Source organism: Anabrus simplex, chromosome 8, assembly GCF_040414725.1.
Source record: "Anabrus simplex isolate iqAnaSimp1 chromosome 8, ASM4041472v1, whole genome shotgun sequence".
In the NCBI taxonomy this organism is placed as follows: domain Eukaryota; kingdom Metazoa; phylum Arthropoda; class Insecta; order Orthoptera; family Tettigoniidae; genus Anabrus; species Anabrus simplex.
Genome location: NC_090272.1, coordinates 10,133,772 through 10,155,115, shown reverse-complemented (window position 1 = coordinate 10,155,115; position 21,344 = coordinate 10,133,772). Strand labels below are relative to the sequence as shown.

Genomic DNA, 21,344 nt, shown 5'->3' with positions numbered 1-21,344 from the left:
AAATACATTGCTGGCTTTCGACAGAGCCCTGAGTGTTGAGGTAGGAGAGGGAAACATCTCATCTCGCGGTGACCCGAAACTTGCGACTGGGGGAAAATTAAACCTGCAGACAAGCCCCGTACTGACGTCAACCAAAGGAAAAAAGGAAGAGGTCCGATATTTCCGAAATGAAAGTATCGGCTAAAGGACGGGCATGGGAATGAAAGACTCCCTAGACTTAGAAACCTAATGTTGTCGGGGTGGGAAGAGTAAGTGGTAACAATGCTAGACTCAACCCCCGCTCCAATATGGAATCCTTTATTTCACCTTTAAAACAAGTGGGTGTTCCCCACCAACAGGAGGTGAAAAATGAAAGATGTTGTGGTTTGAAAGAAAGTACACCTAGGAACCATTATTATGAACAATAACTGGACGATAAGATTAAGAGCGGTAGTGGTGGTGGCGATTATGGTGTTAAGAGGAAGTAGGAAGTGGTGGTGCATACGTTGATTACTGTTTTGTAAATTATTAATGTATCTATTTTAAATTTCCAGGATTGCTCGGTATTATCCACATAAAGGTGAACATTTCCATCAGAAATTAGCCGAAAAAATGTCTGGTGTAAACGGGAAAAATATTCAATCTCTGGAGTACTATCTTCCATATACCTCTGAGGTGTGCAATTTGATAACAAGAAACACTCACGGAAAATCAACCTTGGAGATCCTCATAAATAACTACCGATTAAGTGGACGAACCGGCGCTCTAGAGTCTGTTATAAGAAGAGCCTTCGATACTGACTTCCTAAAGTGGTCACGCGAAGATTATTGTAAGTATCTAGTTACTAAGATAAAGACAGTTGATAAATGTTGATTAGTTAGTTCAAACCAGTGAAATGCCCGGTGGTGGTGATCACTCTCTGTGCACCCTCTTTAGTCCCTACATAGGACAGAAAGCTGAACTTGGTGTGGGTTCTAACCATTTTCGAAGAGACACTGGAATTGGTTCGCCAGTAAACAACATCTTCCTCATCCTCCATTTCTAACCCCCTGAAGACAGTCTATTGATTCTGTGGTAGGCGTGGTTAAACATGATGGTATAAAAAATAGTTCCCTAGTTTCGACGTAAAATAAAAAGAAGAAAAGTTTAAAATTATGTTTAAGTCGTGGATGGTAAAGTTTAAAACAGAATTACTTCTGCCTACAGGCCTGGTGTTATCTTTGCTCCTCAATTTGATTCAAGTGTCGCACTGAATTTCCTTGAGCAGGGAATATACGGGTACTTGGAGTAGACCAAAAGTAGTCGCTCTAAGGAACCTGGAAAGAAACCTAGTGACCCAAGAATCTTTTGACCATCTCTACACAGTACTCGAATGAATAGTTCTTAATAGAATATCGTATCCCGGTTTCCGGCCAAACACAATGAATCGAAGACAGCTATGAATCTGGGGAGATCAGAGATGCAGCCTATGACACTGTCAACCATAGCAAGGAGCCGCTGCCTCAGCCGATCAAACCTGATACAAAGGCGTTTATGCTGACGAATGAGCCACTGCTGTTCTCTGAGGAGAGCCTGAAGATTGAACGATCTATTATGATAGAAGCCTGACAAAGAGAGAAGATGAGTATAGCCTGGTGAGGCCAACATCTGTCACACTGAGGTACTCCCCATCACTCAAAGCCCGGACATCACCACACGGGTACAACCAAGGCCTGTCTACACATGTGCTCTTGCTTTGTGTTTCTCAGCTGCTGAGTATTCTGCACGAGTCTGACAAAGTTCCGGTCGCGCAAGACAGCTTGATAAGGAAACAAGATGTTAAACAAAAATGCTCCAGAAGTTGAGAAAAGAGGCAGAGAAAGTTGCTCCTTGCCTTATCTCCGGATATGAACCTGAAAAGTCGAGAAAGAGCTTCGCAACACATTTAATTGCATATTTTTATTGTCATTTTTGTTAATAGGTTTTATAACAGCTCATTTTAATGTATATTCGTATTCCAATAGTTTATGCACTCGATACGTAAAGAATGGCATGTCCTTACGAACCTGCTATGTACAGTCGTGTGACGGCAAGCCTGCTTCTTGTTGTTGCTCTACAAACGTTCCTGTGGGGAAGAGCTGATCATTTTCTGGACTGCCATCCTCTCTTAACACTGAGGAGAGGAAAATGGAAAAGAATGGCAACAGTCTCAATAGAACAAGGGTGTCAAACATTGGGCCGTATAAGGTAATCACCAGTAATAATTCGTTGTGAGATATAAAAAGCCATCTCTATGCAAGCTAAGCAGGTCCTTGGAGGACTGGAAGGTAAAGGCTTTTCTCCCTTGGCCGGCGGCCTTTCTGTTAACGTGACGTTCACTTTTGGAGTAAGCTGTGTGAACCTCAGGGACATGTGCCACTCCAGAAGTGAAAATATTTTATGGGGAATCGAAACCACGTTTTCTTCCTCGGCTAGACAGTTCTATTTGTGGGACATAGGCCCATATATTTTATAATAATACAGTACATAATAATAATAATAATAATAATAATAATAATAATAATAATAATAATAATAATAATCAAGCAAAAATGGCCGGTAAGAAATACGTTGTCATTTTCGTCGACTTTACAAAGGCGTATGACTCGGTAGACAGACCTACTCTTATGAAGATTTTGCAGGAACTAGGACTTGATGAGAAGACCCATAACCTAATCAAACAGACTTTAAGCAACACCAGGTCACGAGTAAAGTTCAGAGGAGTCATATCAGAAAGTTTTGAAATTAAATCAGGAGTGAGACAGGGAGATGGTCTGTCCCCTCTCCTCTTTAACTGTGCCTTGGAGAAAGTAATAAGAGAGTGGCGAAAGGAGTTAGCTAGAATGGAGATTCCAAGTGGCATTTATTTGGGACATAAGCGCAATGAGCTCAATGTTGACTGTCTGGCGTATGCCGATGATCTGGCCCTGATATCTAATTCAATAGAAACTTCAGTGAAACAACTAAATGTTCTCAGACAACAAGCAGCAAAGGTTGGGCTACATGTGTCTCTCGAAAAAACACAATTCATCACGAACATCGGTGAATCTCCTTGTACGTTGCATCTAGAACAGGGAGAGATCAGGAAAACCAATAGGTTTAAGTACTTGGGAGAATGGTTGGAATCCAATCTCTCTGAAGGAACAGCTTTGTCAACTCGAGTTAACAGGCTTGAAATGGCCTACCAACTGACCAAGAATACGTAAAATAAAAAGTGTCTCTCTCGTAATACTAAGATGAAGCACTACCAGACAGTCATCCGCCCTGAAGCCTTATATGCTTCAGAATGTCTAACATTCAACAGGAAGGGACTCATGGAAAAACTTGAAATCCAGGAAAGAAAGATAATGAGGAAGATACTGGGGCCAGTCAAGGAAGGGGACAGTTATAAAAGACGGCCTAACAAAGAGCTCTACAAGTACTGTGAAAGAATAACGAATGTAGCAAGGAAGAGACGCCTAGCATTCTATGGGCACGTCTACAGGATGCATCCTACCAGGTTGACCAACCGGATTCTCAGCTACTGGCAAAATAGGAAGACCAAGTCACCATGGTTGATGGAAGCGAATAAAGATCTACAGGAACTGGGAATAACAGAATGAATCTTAAAGGATCGTACAGCACTCAGGAAGATGCTTAAACATAAGAAGTTCCAGGACAGATTATCAACAAAGAAGACTGGCGCCCTTTGGACAAAGGAGAGGAAGGAGCAACACAACCTGAGGATGCGCAACTACTGGGCAAACATCAAAGCCCATTCCAAAATGCAATAGTTGAATGTCGTGGTCCTTAGCTGGCCTATACGAAACAAGAAGAAGAATGACCTAGCTCTCCTGAACTAGCTACTCAACAAATCAATTAACTTTATGAATGTGCAGTTAATTTTCTCCACAATTCTCCTAGCCGAAACCTACTTCATTTATAACGTCAAACATGCTCCACCACATTTTTTGACTACCCACGGTAGAATCTTGAAAGTGGTGAATGGGTTAAATCGAACGATATTGAGACGTTCGCCTTCTTAACACGTGTCAGCAAGTTTGAAAGCGCCTTCCGACTCACTAAAAACGTATACAACAAAATACATCTCTCGAAATTAGGCATTATCAAACAGTAATTAGACCTGCAGCAGAACGCATAGCCTGCTTGGAAAACTGGCGATTAAGGAAAGGAGAATTATCCGAAAAATTCTTCTTCTCATCCTCGAAGATGGTGTTTACAGACTTCGGAGCACCTTAGAAATGTACATGCTCACAAGCGTAATCCGGAAGAGTAGGATAACTTTAACGCTCACCTTTTCAGAATGCCAGATGACAGAATCTGTAAGAGTTCGTTATCTTACTTCCGACGTCTCAAACCGATTTCTCCTTGATGGTGGAGGTCGACGAGGAAACAGACATTCAACTCCGAGCACCGCTCGAACACAAACATAGGCATGTTCATCGAGGAGAAGTCCCAACTCGAGTGAAGCATGTCCATTCTGATGCATGGCAGAAAGCACACTCCGAAAGGATGAAAAGCTTGTTGGTCCGCAAGAAGACAAACAGTTGAGATCTCGGGGTCCTTACTTGCCCTAAGGAACAATAATAATAATTGTTCGTCAATTTCAACGTTCGTCTATTAGGTGGCAGCCCAAACCTACGGCTAATTTGTGATGAATGTTCCAAGGTAAACACCAAAAGTTTCGCCAGAGATCTTTTATTTGTGACATCGTGCGACAGGAAGTGTTCGCCCGTCAAAACGCCGACACGACGTCTTGTGATATACGTCCGGCTAGTTGGCTGAACACGCGCCTCTGGCCTTCCTCGCACGTGGGGGATTTAGATACTCTGGCTCGGGGACTGGCCATTTGCAACACTTTACACTAGCCACTAGCACATAAACATGCAATATTCCACAGCATTGGCGCAAGGAAGGGCATCCGGCCGTAAAAATTGGTCAAAACCTACATCAAATGCTGGCCCCAAGACATTGGCCAAAGTACCAGGAAGAAGAACAGAAGTAAGAAAATAACGAAGAACCTACAGAATATGCTACAAAAATAATACATTAAATGTATAGTACTGTATATGACTTATAATGCGAGTTTTGTCTGCACATTGCTCAGAATTTAAAAAGGATGCTATTCCTTTATCCGTCGTGTCGATAGTAATAAGGAAATGCACTTTCTAATTTTCCGTAATTCTGTCTGTCTGTCTGTCTGTCTGTCTGTCTGTCTGTCTGTCTGTCTGTCTGTCTGTCTGTAATTATGTGCACGCATTACGAGAAAATGGCTGAACAGAATTCAATGAAAGTCGGTATGTAAAGCTCGAGAATAAGTCGCTAAAATCTAGGCCGTAAATAATATTATTCACGCTGAGTGAAATGGTAGTTTAGAGGAAAGCCTAAAATTTAATTCTTAAATATTTGTGTTATTAATGGTACTATCGAAAAATACTACATAACTTAAATTATTCCTTTGTTGCCTGAATAGTGAAAAATAATAAGTATACATGATTTTTTCACATTATTCTAATGGAATATGTTCAAATAGTAAATGCTAATATTTTCAAATCATAATTTTAATTTTTGGTATGTTTTTGGTGCCTGGTACTTTTAAGTACCATCAGGCATATAGGAGAATGTTCACATTTTGGAATTATATCAGATTTACTGTCTCAAAATATTAGTAGAACATGTTTTTCATACCTAAAACTATTACAAAAATGTAAAAGCAAAATTTAAAGCAAATATGTGTAATAAGAGTGAAGTTTCATATGTAGAACATCTTGCAATCATCCTATACAGCTGACACATTATGATACTCTGCAAAGCAGTTCTTTTCTTCATTGCAGCAAAGAAAAACTCTACATGTAGTAAACTTTGAATGCGGTCTTGACTGCACCTTCTTTCTCGAACACACCTCACATCGACCACGGTTTTTTTACAAAAACAACAAAATGATTTCCACGATTAGTTAGTCTGACATCACTGGGCACAGAATATTCTGTTTTCCTCCTTTCTGGTAAACAAGTTTGCTCTGGTGACTTTGGTGACCTCATATCACGTGAAAGTTTTCGTGGAAGAGCAATTTCTTTCTGGTACATCAGTCCTAGGGCCACATTATGCTGGAATGCCATCAGAGGGACTTTCTCATGCAGATTACAGTATATGATGTAGGCACTGACAAATTCTATGTCAATCATTCCCAAATAATCTATGCCACCGTTTTTGGATCGACAGTCTAAACCATACCCCTCGAAGTCTGTCAGCATGGTCCACTCCACCCATGTGTGCATTGTAGTCTTGCACAACAACCGGGAAATCAACAGTAACATTACTTCCATCCTTCTGTTTCCTAGAAACAGTTGTGGCTTCTGTTCCATTGAAATTAGATGCTAAGCACACACCTTTACTGTCTTTCCATAGAAAAACACTGATGTCCATCGAAGAAAAGAATTACTTTCGGTTTTGGATATGACTAACATGAGACGCTCCATATGGCCTGACGGTACTTCTAAGTACCTCGCCATTTACTAGCTGTATATCCACATCAATTGCAAATTTCATCAATTTGAGTATTTTATTGCATTATAGAAGCATACTTACATGTACTAAGATCACTTGCAGGTCGAATGTAACAATAGGAGCAAAGAAATAATCAATCAAAATGTCATTTGTTTACAGTGGTAACACTATGACTACACTGCTAAGAATAAAACTATCTCCCGCGTTTTCCATCAATACCAACCTCAAAAATGGAATATCTCTGTTTCAAGAATTAGTTACTTGAAAGTACCATGAGGAAAATACAAGGGTAGGATTTACTGAATAATTCCAAAGCCATGAAATATAAGCTGGTACTTTAAAGTACCGTCAGGCAACAAAGGGTTATTTAGTATTAAACCGACCATTTATGTTTTATACATTTTTACCTTAGCGGTTATGATAAGAGAAATTCATGAATTTGAACTACAGTCTACGCTATAAATAATTTTGCAAGACGCCCTAATATCACAGAGTCGAAAGAAATCTAAATGTGAAAGTCTACATGATCAACAATAACATGACATTGTTGTGTCTTCTGTTGCCACTCTTTCAGTCAATCAATACTGATCCGCATTTAGGGAGTCGTCCAGGTGGGATAGGTCGGGATTACGGTGTATACCGAGTTTTTCTAAAAAAAAATTCACGTCGCACCAACAAATATAGGTTTTATGGTGACGATGGGATACGAGTGGGAAGGAAGCGGCCCTGGCAGCCCCAGCATTTTCCTGGTGGGAAAAAGGGAGACCATGGAAAGCCATCTTCACGGCTGTCGACAGTGGGGTTCGAATCCAGTACCTCCCGGGTGCAAGCTCAGAGCTGCGCTCTAAGTCGCCCGGTCGTACGGACTATAACAGACTGCCTGCATTTTGACGAAAGTATCTTCTTAAGCATGCTATTCCTCTGGTTCATACATTTTCTGATACTACTGCTACGTAACACACTGGTTCATCACAGCATTTGAGCTGTTCAGTCCCTACTCTGAGTCACTGATCGGAATGAGAAGTGTGCATATTTAACGGAATAATGCCAGAGGAGTGTTAACGGCTGTCTACGGCGTGGGCATTCCAGCTCTGGAACACTGGGCTGTTAGGTCGGCAATTGGACTGTTAGATTGTCAATATCCAATCGGTACTGTTCGTTAAAAGTGAGAAAATGTGAGGATTTACATTTGATCGAGTATTTTATATGATAACATTGCTTATAATCGGTACATTTCTACTGATCTTTTTGTAATGGCCTAAGTTGATTTCAGTTAGGAGAACCACGAAGACAGTCTTTCTGAGAATCCCGTAGCAAAACACGTGTTGATCAGCTAGTATATTATAAATTGCACGAAGAGGCATAGGATGTGAGCATAGAGATTTAAAAAGCTTATCTTGGATAATGGTGGTGATTACTGTTTTAAGAGGAAGAACAACTTGGCAACCATTCTCTATGTACCGTGTCACTGACCAGGGATCGACCAAAGAAAGGCAACGGGCACCTCGGACTGAAAATTAAAAACTCCCCAGGCATCGGTACCTAATTTTGTCGGGGTCGAAAAGAACAAGAGTTGATCAAGGAAGGTTGGACGGGGTAGATGAAACTGATGAGCCCGGCACAAGTAAGTGGAAGCAATGCTAAGACTCAGCTATGGGCCCCGTGGTCACCAACCATCGCTCTAAAGTTCAGAAGCCACGAGGTCCGTTACAGTCGCCCTCAACCATAGAGAGATTATGTAGGATAGCAGAACAGACGTCTGGCGTCACATGATCTGTAACGTGCATTATTCTTCATTATAGAGTTTTGTACCTTTCAGCGTTCACTCTGAAACCCTCTGTGAATTAACTAAACGCCTCCACAATAGACTATTTGTAACTAGTCCTGTGCCCTCGTTTAGTTGTATTAATTTTATCTTTAAATCTTTACAAACTGAGTCTAACCATCATCTCCCTGTACTTCTCTTACCCTCCATGTATCCCCTAGATAACCTATCCTCCTCTCTTCGCCTCACATGACCTCACCACTGCGAACAGTTTCAACCAAAGACTGCATTCTTAACTTAGCGTTCCAAGTACCTTCCTGCCATTGTTCCCACCTAGTTGTAATAGTTTCTATGAGCGAGAAAAACTTATTTTTAAACATTTCTCTTTCAGCTATGTGGACTTACCAAGCGTGCAATGAGTTAGGCTTTTTCCAAACACTGTCATCGAAAAATCAGCCATTTGGAGCAGGGCCTGACCTTAATGACCTGTATCACAACATATGTGATAAGTGGACGTAAGTTACAACTGAAACTATTAACAACAAGTCAAATGCCATATCTTAAGAAATGAATGATAATTTTCAATGAACGCTTATGGATTTTTGCTTAATATTGGCAGCTGTGTTGCATTAAAAGTTTACTGTATAAACATGATTACCACGTGGCATGGCTTATATTAACTTAAATACTTTATCTTGACAGTTGGAACACATTTTAAAACACTTATGAGAAGCACACATATTTTGCTGTTATTAATTATAGAGAATTAAGGCTTGTTCTACTGGTGATGTCAAAGACGAAGACAACATTTTATCTAACAACAGTCCATGTACAAGAAGCAAGCAACACAGTTCAAAGTCTTGCCAACATTGAAATATACAAGGATTAATAAAACATAAAAATCAGACAGTAAACACAAGTACAATACGTAACATACTGCCCCCTAAAACACTGTTTCAACAAGAACTTGAACCCAAATCACACACACACACACACACACACACACACACACACACACACACACACACACACACACACACACACACTCAAAAGACATAACAAAATACAATTTTAAAAATGCAACACATTCCACTTCACGTAAGTTTCCAGTTTCTTAATTTTCACAATTTACACTTAAACATGACACGGAGAATTTGCACATGGCTGAGTCACATGCGAAGTCTTCACTATTGATTCCTCAGAGTCTATAGGAAGTAAACTCATCGTTTTGATTGGTCTCCTAGAGGTATCAATAGAGGTCCGAACATGCCCATCCCTAGCTGGATGGATCTCCAGAATCACCCCTACAGGCCACTGCAGAGGAGAGAGTTTGTCTCCTCGCACAAGAACTGCATTACCCACTTGAAAGTCCCCATTATGGCGACCCCAGGTGGAGTTCTTGTGGATAACCTGAAGACCATTGCTTCCAAAAGTTTTGAAATCTACTTTGTTGTTGTTTCCATCTGCTGATAGGGTTCATATTTGTATTAGTTACACCAACAGACGGCAAGTGAGTTAGATGATCACCAATTAAGAAAGGCCAGGGGAAGGTAACGAAGATGAAGATCATTAGGAATAGCATACAAGGTTCTTGAGTTCATACATGCGTCTATTTGAGTGACTAAGGTGCAAAGTTCTTCATAGTTTACAATTTGATTGCCAAGTACTCTTCTAAGATGGTGCTTCATTGACTTGATCAATGATTCCCATGACCCACCAAAATGAGGAGCATGTGGAGGTTCACACTCTCAGTTACAGCCATCATGTGAAAGCATATCTGGAATCCTCTCGTTATGGCCCTTTGATTGCAACGGACTAGAAAATACAATAGCAGTGCTAGTGACTTTGCTTTTTCGACTCCAGAGGCTATAGACTATATAAGCAATTTGTACATACGTGTATAGTGTAGATCTTATAATCAATAGACGCTGTATCTCTAGCCATACGCTAAATAAAATAAATAAATTTGATTGCAACATTTTTTTCGATTCATGAAGTTGCTTAGCTGCACCCTGCAAATTGGTATCATTGTCGTAATGGACTTCTGATGGTTTTCCGTTACGAGCAATAAATCGCATCAGTCCTGCAAGAAAAGCTTCTGTAGTGAGACTAGTTACAACTTATAGATGAACTGCCTTGAAAAGAAAACAAACATATACTACAATGTACCCCTTCGATGTAATCCTGCCACGTGGTCAAGTAATTCTCAACGCGATTGTTCCAGCATAATCTACACCAATTGTTCTGAAAGGACGACTTGGCTGGATCCTAGTAGTTGGAATGCTATTCTGAAGCCTTTGCCTTAAATCGGTAACACCTAATACCTTGAAAAGTAATTGATCTTGCTAGTAGCTGGAATCGAATACAGCTTTGAAATTCGTAACTGTAAGCCAGCATGAAGTAGTTTGTGATGTTCCTTGACGACAATGAGTTTTGTAAGATGATGTTTTTGAGGCAAAATGAGTTGATGAATAGCAATAAGAAAAGTCTGCATGTTCCAGTCTTCTCCCACTCTAAGGAGTCCATCTCCATCAATGAAAGGAACTAAACTATAGAGTTGAATATCTCTTGAGATTTTGTGTTCCTTTAAAGCTTGTCCTGATGATAACATGAATGCAGGTAATGAATGCATCATTTGTCTCCCTCGCAGTAAGTGGTGATGAACTTGGAGTTCTACATTTGTTACAAAGTCTTGTTATGTAGGCAGTTACTCCCAACAGTCTTGACAGTGAATATTGAATTTTCACTACCGCATTGTAATCGAAACAGACTTTCAACGTATTAGGTCGTGTTACGTAAAAATTCAATATTTATTGACATGCCCCACAACGGGCGACTTTAACGCACTCTACAGTGTGCTAGCAGCAGTGCCAGACCTGTAGCTCAGATCCTTTCAAACAGAACAAAGATGGCCTAGGCTACCATAGCTCAATTGGTAGAGCAACCGACGCGAAATCGGGAGGCTGTGGGTTCGGATACCACTGGTGTCCGGCTGGCCATTTTTGTTCTGTACTTAACATCTCTTCAACACGTACTACATGTACATAACACGACCTAATACGTTGAAAGTCTGTTTCGATTAGTCTTGACAGTGTTTCATCTTCCAACCTTATCAGAAAAATTACTGTTCTTCTTTATGAGATTGTTTGTGGTATTTTCACCTCTAAATTTGGCCACGTTGATGGTTCTCCTTCTAACCATGATGCACCCTTCCACTACAAACTGCAATTTTCAAGTCCTTCTGCACTAATACCTCTCGAAATCAATTTGCCAGGTTTTGAAGATGATGGGACATGCCTTCAACCTTCACAGGCTGAATTATGGTGACGCTGTTGCCTACGTAGGTCTTCCATTTAGTTGAACGTCCTGCAGTCCATGTTAAAACAAGTGGTGATTCTGTCCCAAGAAATACTCGCTTGATATTGAGCTTTTGAGTTAAAACTGTTTCCCTCAGCAATGTTGATAATAGAACAGCTCCAACCTAGGACGATAGTGCGTTTCACTTGTGCAACTCTTGTTTTTGAACACACCAAGGCACGAACTATCTTTCCGTTCCTGTCTCTTGAACGAAGATACGCATGCTCCATAAACCCCTTGACTACTATTACAGAAACCATGAAGCTGAACGTTTGACGCATTGTTACACATCACCTTTCGATTGATTTCAATACTGGATACGGTACGAAGTGAGTTGGTTTATTTATCTAATGATTTAAAAGTGTTTGTGGTGACGGTTTATCCCATCCTAGTTGGTATTGCCATAGTTACTGAAGAAAAATTTTAAAGGTCACAGTTGTAGGAGTGAGCAGTTCTAAGGGATCAAATCACCCTTCGTTTGGTGGACGTTTCACCCTTATTATTATCAGCGTTTGTAATTTTAACCTGAAACTGATCAGTATTTTGTTGCCATAACTATCTAAAGTAGTTGCGCTAAAACGTGCATTAAGGTCTAAAGGTTCTTGGGTCTCTAGAAGACAAGTGGGAATTTTGGACAAGAACTCTTGACAATTTGAAGACCATTTTCGAAGAGGAAATCCTGCTTGGGAAAGTAATGACGTTAGGTCTTATTGGATCTTCACTAGAGCTGCAACCGCTGAGATGATCATTCACATCAAATTCATTTCTGAGGATATTAGAAATGCCAGGATGGTTTAGCTCATTTTTATTTGCTAACATCCTGAGACATCTAACAGAAAGGAAAGGTGCTGAAGTGGTACCGTAAGTGACGGGTTTGAGTCGATAGACTCTTACTGAATCTTCTTGTGGGCTACACCGTAAAATGCGTTGAAGGTCTTGATCCTCTGGATGTACTAAAATTTGCCTGTACATCTTGGCAGTGTTTGCCTTTAAGGTAACTTCGTGAGTACGAAAATTTAGGACCATGCTGCAAAGATCTTACTGAAAGTAGATCTATTTATTGCAATCCCTTTCTAAGTCTTGGCCCCGCCATCAAAGACAACTCGTAGAGAGGTTGTACTGCTCTCCTTGAAGACTGCATGATGAGGCTTTCTCTTTGCTGTCATCTACATAGACTCATTCCATGTGATCCAAGTCCTCATACTCCTGCATGAAGTTTTCCCATTTATATTTCAACCGTCGATTCTTTGCTGTTCCATTCGGATCTCCTCCTTTCGGGAAAACGAATCTGGAATATGCCGTTTGGAAGACGACTGAAGTGAGGTTCACATTTTCCCCTTCTGGTGTAAGAACAGAATGATCGATTGGCCCAGGTGCCCAAAATCTCTTCAACTGGCATACAAGAGTGTCCACTGTTTGAATAAAAACGTGCACCTGTTTCAGCTATTGGAGTTGTGACGTGGTCGAACGTGTTTGCCATGACGTAGAAAACATGTCCACCGAATAACAAATCTGTGCGACTAAAAATTGTGAACGGCTGATTCTAAGTTTTCAGGCATATTCCATCCAATCTTCAAATTTATGTAGGTGGAATGAATATTACCAGTTATGCGAGGCAACACTGAACACTCAATGGTGGTGTGCCAACCATTGATTCTTGACCTGAGAGTAATAGACACAATATGATGAGCTTGTGAATTTACATCAGAAATTCCCTTTAGGCAGCGTAAGTTGTTGAACTAGTTGTTCTGTAATAAAATTGCTGTGCGATGCTGAATCTTGTATTGACCTGCAATGAACTAATTGTCCATACTTGTTTGGAACAATAACTACGGCAGTAGCTAAATTTATTTGTGTAGTTTGTTTACTTTTGCTTTAGCGACAGATTCATTTCTTGATGTAATGCTATGCGAAGGGGACTTCACATTGTTATAGGAATTTGGGTTGTTGTGCCTGATTACCCGATTATATACCTGAGTTATATGTAACAATGTATGATGTTTCTTGTAGCAAAGCTTTCAATTTGAGTTTGAACATTCGTGGTTCTTAGCGTATTCCCTGAGGCAATTTAAACATGAATTCTCTTGCTTCACATGAAAAAACCCTTGCTTTACATTCATAGGAAGAAAGGTGGGACATTTGAGCAATGGATGTATTTCTTTACTACTTGAGCGATGTTTGTAACTCATTGTTACATGAGAATTATGTGACCTAGACTTGTCACTCCTCTTCCTGACTTGATTGATTGACTTGTTAGCTGACTTACCATGAGGACCGCGTATTAACTCCAGAGCGTTCCATTTAGTTCCTAAAATATGAATAAGTTCCTCACGGGAGGAAAATTGGGAGAAGCACTTGCTAATTCATACTCCTTTCTGGTTTCACCGCATGTAATATGTCCTGACTTCATGCAATGGTACTTCAATGTTCAATGCTTGTACTTTGAACATGATTAATGAGTATCCACAACGACTGAAAACCACAGTTATTCACTCCTGATAGGTTTAACAATTGCTTCATATGAATTTTTGCAATTAATTTATGTTTTAGCTGTGTTTAAGCAGATCCCATGCTACACAGAAGGTTTCATTACTTACAGCTAAATTCTTTTTGAGTATGTGCACTTCACCACCAAGGAGTTTGAACATCAGAAAGGTGACTGCTGTGAACTATCAATGCTTCAAATATACCGGTATCTCTAAAATGCACCCATTCATCACCTTTACCATTGAATTTAGGTAATGATATGACTGGTAACTTAATATGAGCCTGACAAACTAGTACTTGAGCTATGTTCACATGACGACTGACACCCCGATTTAAAAATAGCCTCATACTTCGCCTTAACATTACAGTATTTATCCACAAAATCTTCCCTATCTTGAGAGTGATCTTCAACATCTATTTCCAATGCATCTTGAAATTCTGAATATTTATCCCATATTTTTGTAATCTACTCTTTCCTTGCTGTGAAGGGTTAGAAAGTCGGCATGCGAGCGAGACTTTGTGTTCAAATTTTCCAAGCCCAAGATAATGGTGCGGTGATTTTCACACTTGTCAGCGCTTGGTTTCTTTGGAATACCTACAACATTCTGTCTAAATTCGGATGGCACTTCATATGTATTATGCATCTTACACACTAAATGGAATAACATCCCCATGATGATTTATCCTAAGGCGGTCAGTAATTCCAAGCCCATGTAAGAAATTCCAGGCCCCTTGTTCCTATTTTGTGTATCAAAGTTCTGAATAATTAATCCCTCAAAATTTTGTCTCCCATTTCAATCAGCTTCTACAGCTTCTGCTCGTTCCAGAACCTTATCAACTGCTTTTACCCCTTGATACAATTATTTAATATGTTGCTGCCATCTTTCTGCCTTACCTTCTTTCCATTGAGGTGGTTTTCCACCTGAGTTCTTAATATTCATACACCTTTTTTCCATTTCTGCAAAGGTTTCTTTCATTTTCCTCTATGCATCATCCACCTTTCCAACAACCTTCAACATCCCTGCACTTCTCTTTTATCAATCTTCTTTAGCTGTCCTGCAATTTCTATCTCTTTCAATATTTTAATAGCCTCATTCTTCTCTGCCCTCCTCATTTTTCTGCTTTCTCGTGTCTTCGCCGTTCGACAATCTGATTAATATCTTCTGAGTTATCCACTGATTCTTACTTGACCTTGCCTTTCTTCCTAACATATCTTCAGCTGCCCTGGTAATCTCATTCTTTACGACTGTTCACACTTCACCTATTGCGTTTCTTTCAACCATTTCATTTAGTCCTTGTGCAACATGTTCCTCGGAAAAATCACTAATTTTCCTTCTTTCAACTTATCTAGATCCCATCTTCTTGAATTCCTCCAGTTCTTCAATTTCTTCAACTTCAGATGACATTTCATGGCCACCACGCTGTGATCAGGGTCCACGTCTGCTCCTCGCAAGGTCTTGCAATCCAGCGCATGTTTTACAAATCTCTGCCAAATCATAATTAATATCTTGCAGTTTCTCCAGGTCTTGTCCACGTGTACAGCCGTGGTTTGAATCAAATATTAGCAGGGACTAAATAATAATCAGTGAAGAATTCAGTTAGCCGACTTCCTCTTTCATTCCTCCACCCAGGTCGGAATTCCTCTACCGTATCACCTTCTCTTCCTTGGCCTACGACTGCATGCCAGTTTCCCATCGCAAGTACATTCTCGACTCCTTTCACATGTTTTATTAGATCTTCTCTCTCCTCAAGTATTTTTTCGATCTGTTTATCATCTGCTCTGTTAGTAAGCATGTAGACCTGTACTGATGTCTTGGGCATTGGCTTGGAGTCTATATGCTTCAATGGGGCGCGCAACACTGAGGAACTATTTACAGACTCACACATTTAGTATACTTTGTCCTCTTGACCAAACTCCGTATGTGGAAGTGTTATTTATCAGAATGTATATATTGAAACCGTAATGGCTCGAGATTCAGTGCCACCCTGTTGACTAAAGCCAAGTGGATCCTTGAAAATTCATGTGGTGAAAACCCAATGCGTACGCGGGATTCAAATGCACACTTCGCCGCGTCCATAATCTTGATTTTCGGGTTTCTCTAGATGTGGTATATTTGAGTCTAGGATAATTGCTCCAGCGATAAAGGGATGGAGGAAATTTTAAGAATGCTCTAATTTACGTGAAATGTAAAACTTGAAAATTCACAAAACCAGCATTTAATGACCTCGGTAAACAAATAAATAAAATGGAACAATTTAACATAAAATAAAATGTATACTTTATTTTCGGTCATTACAAACATTTTTGGCGTATTTGATTATCCGGCGTAAAATTCAAATCATGAAGTGATTTCGAGCTACTTTCAGACGAGTACATTATAATTAGTAAACTATTAAAATATCGTAACTATGAATGCGTTAGCGGACCCTAAACATTGCTCCCTATTCGAGTGGTTAGTAGTTCTCGTATTATTAACAACACAAGACGAATAAGAAAATAATAATAGCACTCAGTTCCAGGACCGCTGAGCAACGAACTCAAGATACTACAAAATGGTTAGTCAGAACTCACCAACAAACGAAGAAGACGATATCACAAGAACAAAACACAAACGAACTTGCTGGGTGTCCGTGTCTGGCACCGAGCGCGGCTTCACATTGGAACCATTGATTCTCTGCCATAATGGCGGGTTACTGAGAAGGAAAAGGATACACACTTTATTTTAAAAAGAAAGGGGTTCCTGCCAACTACAACTCGTTAATTAATTACCAAGCTTTAAGGAACAAATATCTCCTGGTATTTTAAAACTTTAAAAATTAAGATTCCTCTGGTGAACAATCTTGCGTGACACGATTTTAGAGCCCTTACCTGACCGACGAAAGTCATTCATTTGACGCTGACAGCCATGGCTTGAACATAAGAAAGGGCCTGCTCCTCACAGCACTTCACCCCAAAACTACCTTTAAAAATCAGCTCTGGCTGAAGTCCTCTGAACGATGCAAATAAGATTCTATTGAGGATATATTTCATAATTTGCTAATTTGATCTCACTAACTGTTAAAAAGTATTTGATGCTTGTCGAGTTTGTATTCTACTGCTGTGAATGATTGCATTTTCTATGCCTTACGCCACTAAGCAGAACAGTTATCATGTGAATGCTCCGGGAGCTTCATTTCGTGTGCAAACATTTCCATGCGCAGATTCAATTTAATCGTCACTGCCTTCAGCAGCAGTATGACGTCCACATCGGATTTCTGATGTCATTAGACCATTGTCAACTGACACTCCTAACTTCTCTCTTACAGCAGCCCAATCCTCGTCATTATGAATTGTCACAGGAACACTTGTTTCACAGGGTGTTGCGTCATGGCCCAAAATAAATTTTAAAAGCCCCTGCTCATTAGCCGTTCCTCAATACCCCTATTGTTCGTTAGCCGTTTGGTGGCCTTATTCCCTTAACCCCGAGCTCCTTAGCTCTTGCTCATTAGCCCCTGATCATTAGCCACTGCTCATTGGCCCTTGTCTATTACATATCATTAGCCCTTCAGCCATTTATCCCCTGCTGGTTAGGCATAGCTCATTATCCCGTTAGACCTTTAGCCCTCTTTTCCTCGGGCATTAGCCATTGCTCAATAGAGACTGCTCATCGACACCAACATCGGTGGTTTTCTATTATTTTTTTCATGTTAATCCCCACCAACCCCCATCCGTATGGTGCTAGGTGTGTCATACCCCTACGGTATTTTTCTCTAGATAGTACCACGCTATACTTGAACGTACACATTAACATCCATAATCTGGATGTTTTCTTTTCCCGCCTTCTCACTCCCTTATGGATGGTGGCTGAACACGGCTTAAATGGCATCCGGAGTGTCAGAGTTCATGTCAGCGATCCCTAAAACTATGAATTCGACATCCTATAAGATTATTTTTACTTGCCGTTCTCCCCATCCCCACAGTAGTCCCGTCCAGATAGTATTACACGGTATATATACCACGTTTTGTTGAAATTGCACGTTTGCCTAAGGTCCCTTGTCGTGTTACCACGTGGAATTTCGAGTATAAATGCACTAAAATGGACGGGACCGGACACACACCGTGGTTTTTCGCTGCGCGGCACGGGACAAGGGGTGTCTTCAAGGTGGAGGATGGGCCTAGGTCCATTTATTTGGAAGTTTTCCCAGTCAGTGCTTGGCCTCACGTGAAAATTGCGCGTTGTCGATCTGCGTTCGTTTTGTACTTTCAGCTTGCAAAATGGAATTAAACACTCAATTAACAATTTTGTAGGTACAGCGTACCCGTGCCTTTAGGATACAAAGGACCGAGAGTTCTAAAGCAGAGATGCGTGATTATCAGTAACGGGTGTTGTGTTTGTGAAGATGTTGTGTTTATTTATTTTCCTGAAAGCAATTTTCAACAAACATGAAAATCATTTCTAATGTATCTTGGTTGTCTTTTTATATATTGTGTAGGAGTACGAATTGTCCTTTTGATGATCTGTCGCTTGTTATAGGATGGATATAATATTTTTCTTTGACGACAACGACGAACAACCAATGCAGCATATAACGCAGCAACGGCGTTATTATGTCATGGAATTCCTTCCACATGCAGAATGGTGAAGCTGTGAGCACTCGAGTGAAATATCGCCTTGCAAGTGTGGCCCTACCCTTAGTTTCGCCGATATCATTCCGTAAATATATTGCTCCTGAACTGTGAGCAAGCCGCGAAGTAAAGACTGTATGGGCCATTACTGGAGTGGTCATTTAGTGACTTGATTTTACGATTACTCAAAGTTGATTGAACCTGGGGACCTGACAATGACGGATGATTCACCGCCAAATCATCCGGGAGATAAATGAAGCAAATGTTTGACGAACTGGAAGTAGCATGCGGATTACTGACGTTGTTATTATTATTAGTTACATTCTTTAATTCTGTAGCATTTTAGTTAAATTATGAATCATGGGTTAAGTAGTAGAGTCCTGACATCCCCACCAATAAAGACGGTGGGGGTAGCAACAACATCAGTACATAGACACATTGATGCAGTGTTCTGTCAAGCACTTCTTCCTCTCTACGTGACTAAAGCAACCTGTATCCATTCTAATATGTTTATCATATTAAAATCTGTGCCTCGTCTACAGTTTAAACCCATATATACCACACGCGTAATTACCCTGTGAAATCAACGGGATAATTCCTATCTCAAGATGTGTCCTCCCTCTTGCAGGCCCAACATTACCCAATCGTTATCGTCTCACCATCATGATTCAGCATCACTTCGTTTGTGGTCTTCAGCTACAGCAGCAGCATATTTCAGTGGCTTTCTCCATGTTGTGGCCGTGTGTGTTAACGTGCTACAAGCTCTGTATTCGGAAGAACACTGGGTTCGAAACCCACCGTCGGCTGTCCTGAGAGTTTCCTGTGGTTTCCTATTTACACTTCCAGTCAAACACCGGGACGGAGCATACCGGTTCCTTCCACCTCTTTACCAATAGCTCCTGATGGTGTCCCGCATTAGGGACACACACCCAGCTTGTCCATAGCCAGTTAAGGTTTGACACGGTGGTTCGAGTCCTGTACGTGGAGAAGAAGAAGAACTACATCAGGATGTTGCTAGTGGAGGTGGTAATCACTAGAATGTGTATCAAATGCTTCGATTCAATTCCAAGCCTCTCCACTGTGTTCGTATGCTGAGAGGGGAATAAGGCGCTGTTGGGTGGGGACGTTAAGCCTTGATCATGACAGCGAGTAGGCTACGTACTAACAACCTCTCCCTACCTCACCATCTTACACCCAGACATGTAGGTCGTCCATGGGCGTCAAGTATAAAGACATGCACCAGGCGACCAGAACATGTCGTCGAACACGCCCGGCGCACAAATCCGTGCGCTAAATAAATACATAAACAAGTTCCCTTCAAAGTTTTCCTCCCTTGATAAACTCCGTTCCATGTGTTGAAGTTCTGCAGTATTTTGATTCGTAATGCACAAGTCCCACTGGAATTGCTTTTAAATAATGAACGTTCATGTTACAGCGTTAGTCTGGAAACGCTTGAAGACAATATACGGAAAACCAATCTGCGATATGGCGGGAAAACTCCGAACGTGACGAACGTGGTCTTCATGCACGGCTCCAATGACCCCTGGCTCCCACTAGGAGTACTCCGGGACCTCTCCAGCTCGGCAAGGGTGTTCATCTTTCAAGGTAAGTGTTATAGCACGTGTCTTTTTTCCAGGTGAGCTTGAAGTATTAAAATTAGGAACTTCTATCAAGAGAGGAAATGTGAGGGTGGTAGTTGTTGTTGTAGTTGTGGTTGTTGCACGTAGCTAGGAGTCGTGGACGCCTCTAAAAATAACGAACCAATATTCTGGGTGTCTTCACCTGCTGGGGAATGGTCAGCATCTGGATCCTCCTACATGAAGTGACAACAGGAGGAAGTTGCGCACTCCAGTACCACTGAGGCTTGCCGAGCGGGTGGCTGCGGTTGCATTCAGGTTCGAACCCCGCTGTCACAGCCTTGAAGATGGTTCTTCCCTTGTTCCCCATTTTCACAGTGGGCAAATGCCGGGCTGTATCATAAAGGCCACGGTCGCCCCCTTCCCACTCCTAGTGTTTCACCATCCCATCGTCTCCATAAAAACCATGTGTCGGTGCGACGTAAGTCATCTCGCCAGTCGAAAGGCGCTCTATGTCCGACGATTTGATAAAACTCTTACTTCAATGTACTTTCTTCATTGTTACAGGATTGTCCCACTGTGAATTTTGCAATGGAAGGGTATACTTTCAAATAGCAGAGGACGAAAGAATTCCGGAATGGATGAAGATGTATGATGAAATTGACTCGATTATTGGAAGCTGGTTTTAAGAGCAGGTTAGACACAATGTATTACAAGAAATAAAGTTACTCATCTGATGTAAAATAACCATTGTTTCTTTTATTTCCTTCACGATTTAAAATATCCCCTATTACACTGGCTGACAGAGCAAATGCAACACCAAGAAGGAGTGGTCAGAACTTTATGCCAATTGCAGGGTAGACTGACGTCACTGAGGTATGCTCATGATGTGAAATGCGCCGCTGTGCTGCGCACGTAGCGAACGATAAATGGGACACGGCGTTGGCGAATGGCCCACTTCGTACCGTGATTTCTCAGCCGACAGTCATTGTAGAACGTGTTGTCGTGTGCCACAGGACACGTGTATAGCTAAGAATGCCAGGCCGCC

At 41.0% G+C, this 21,344-nt stretch overlaps 1 protein-coding gene across 1 annotated transcript in view; it reads left to right on the top strand.

Annotated features, from left to right (window-relative positions):
• Nucleotides 1-21,043, top strand: part of LOC137496917 (putative serine protease F56F10.1) — a 37,430-nt gene extending 16,387 nt beyond the window's left edge. Inside the window, exons 5-8 of the mRNA XM_068228970.1 lie at nt 534-808; nt 8,661-8,784; nt 20,155-20,324; nt 20,864-21,043. Of these exons, the coding sequence (XP_068085071.1) occupies nt 534-808; nt 8,661-8,784; nt 20,155-20,324; nt 20,864-20,985 (691 nt within the window). The 3' untranslated portion in view covers nt 20,986-21,043. The remainder of the gene's footprint in view (nt 1-533; nt 809-8,660; nt 8,785-20,154; nt 20,325-20,863) is intronic.
• The last annotated feature ends 301 nt before the right edge of the window (nt 21,044-21,344 follow it).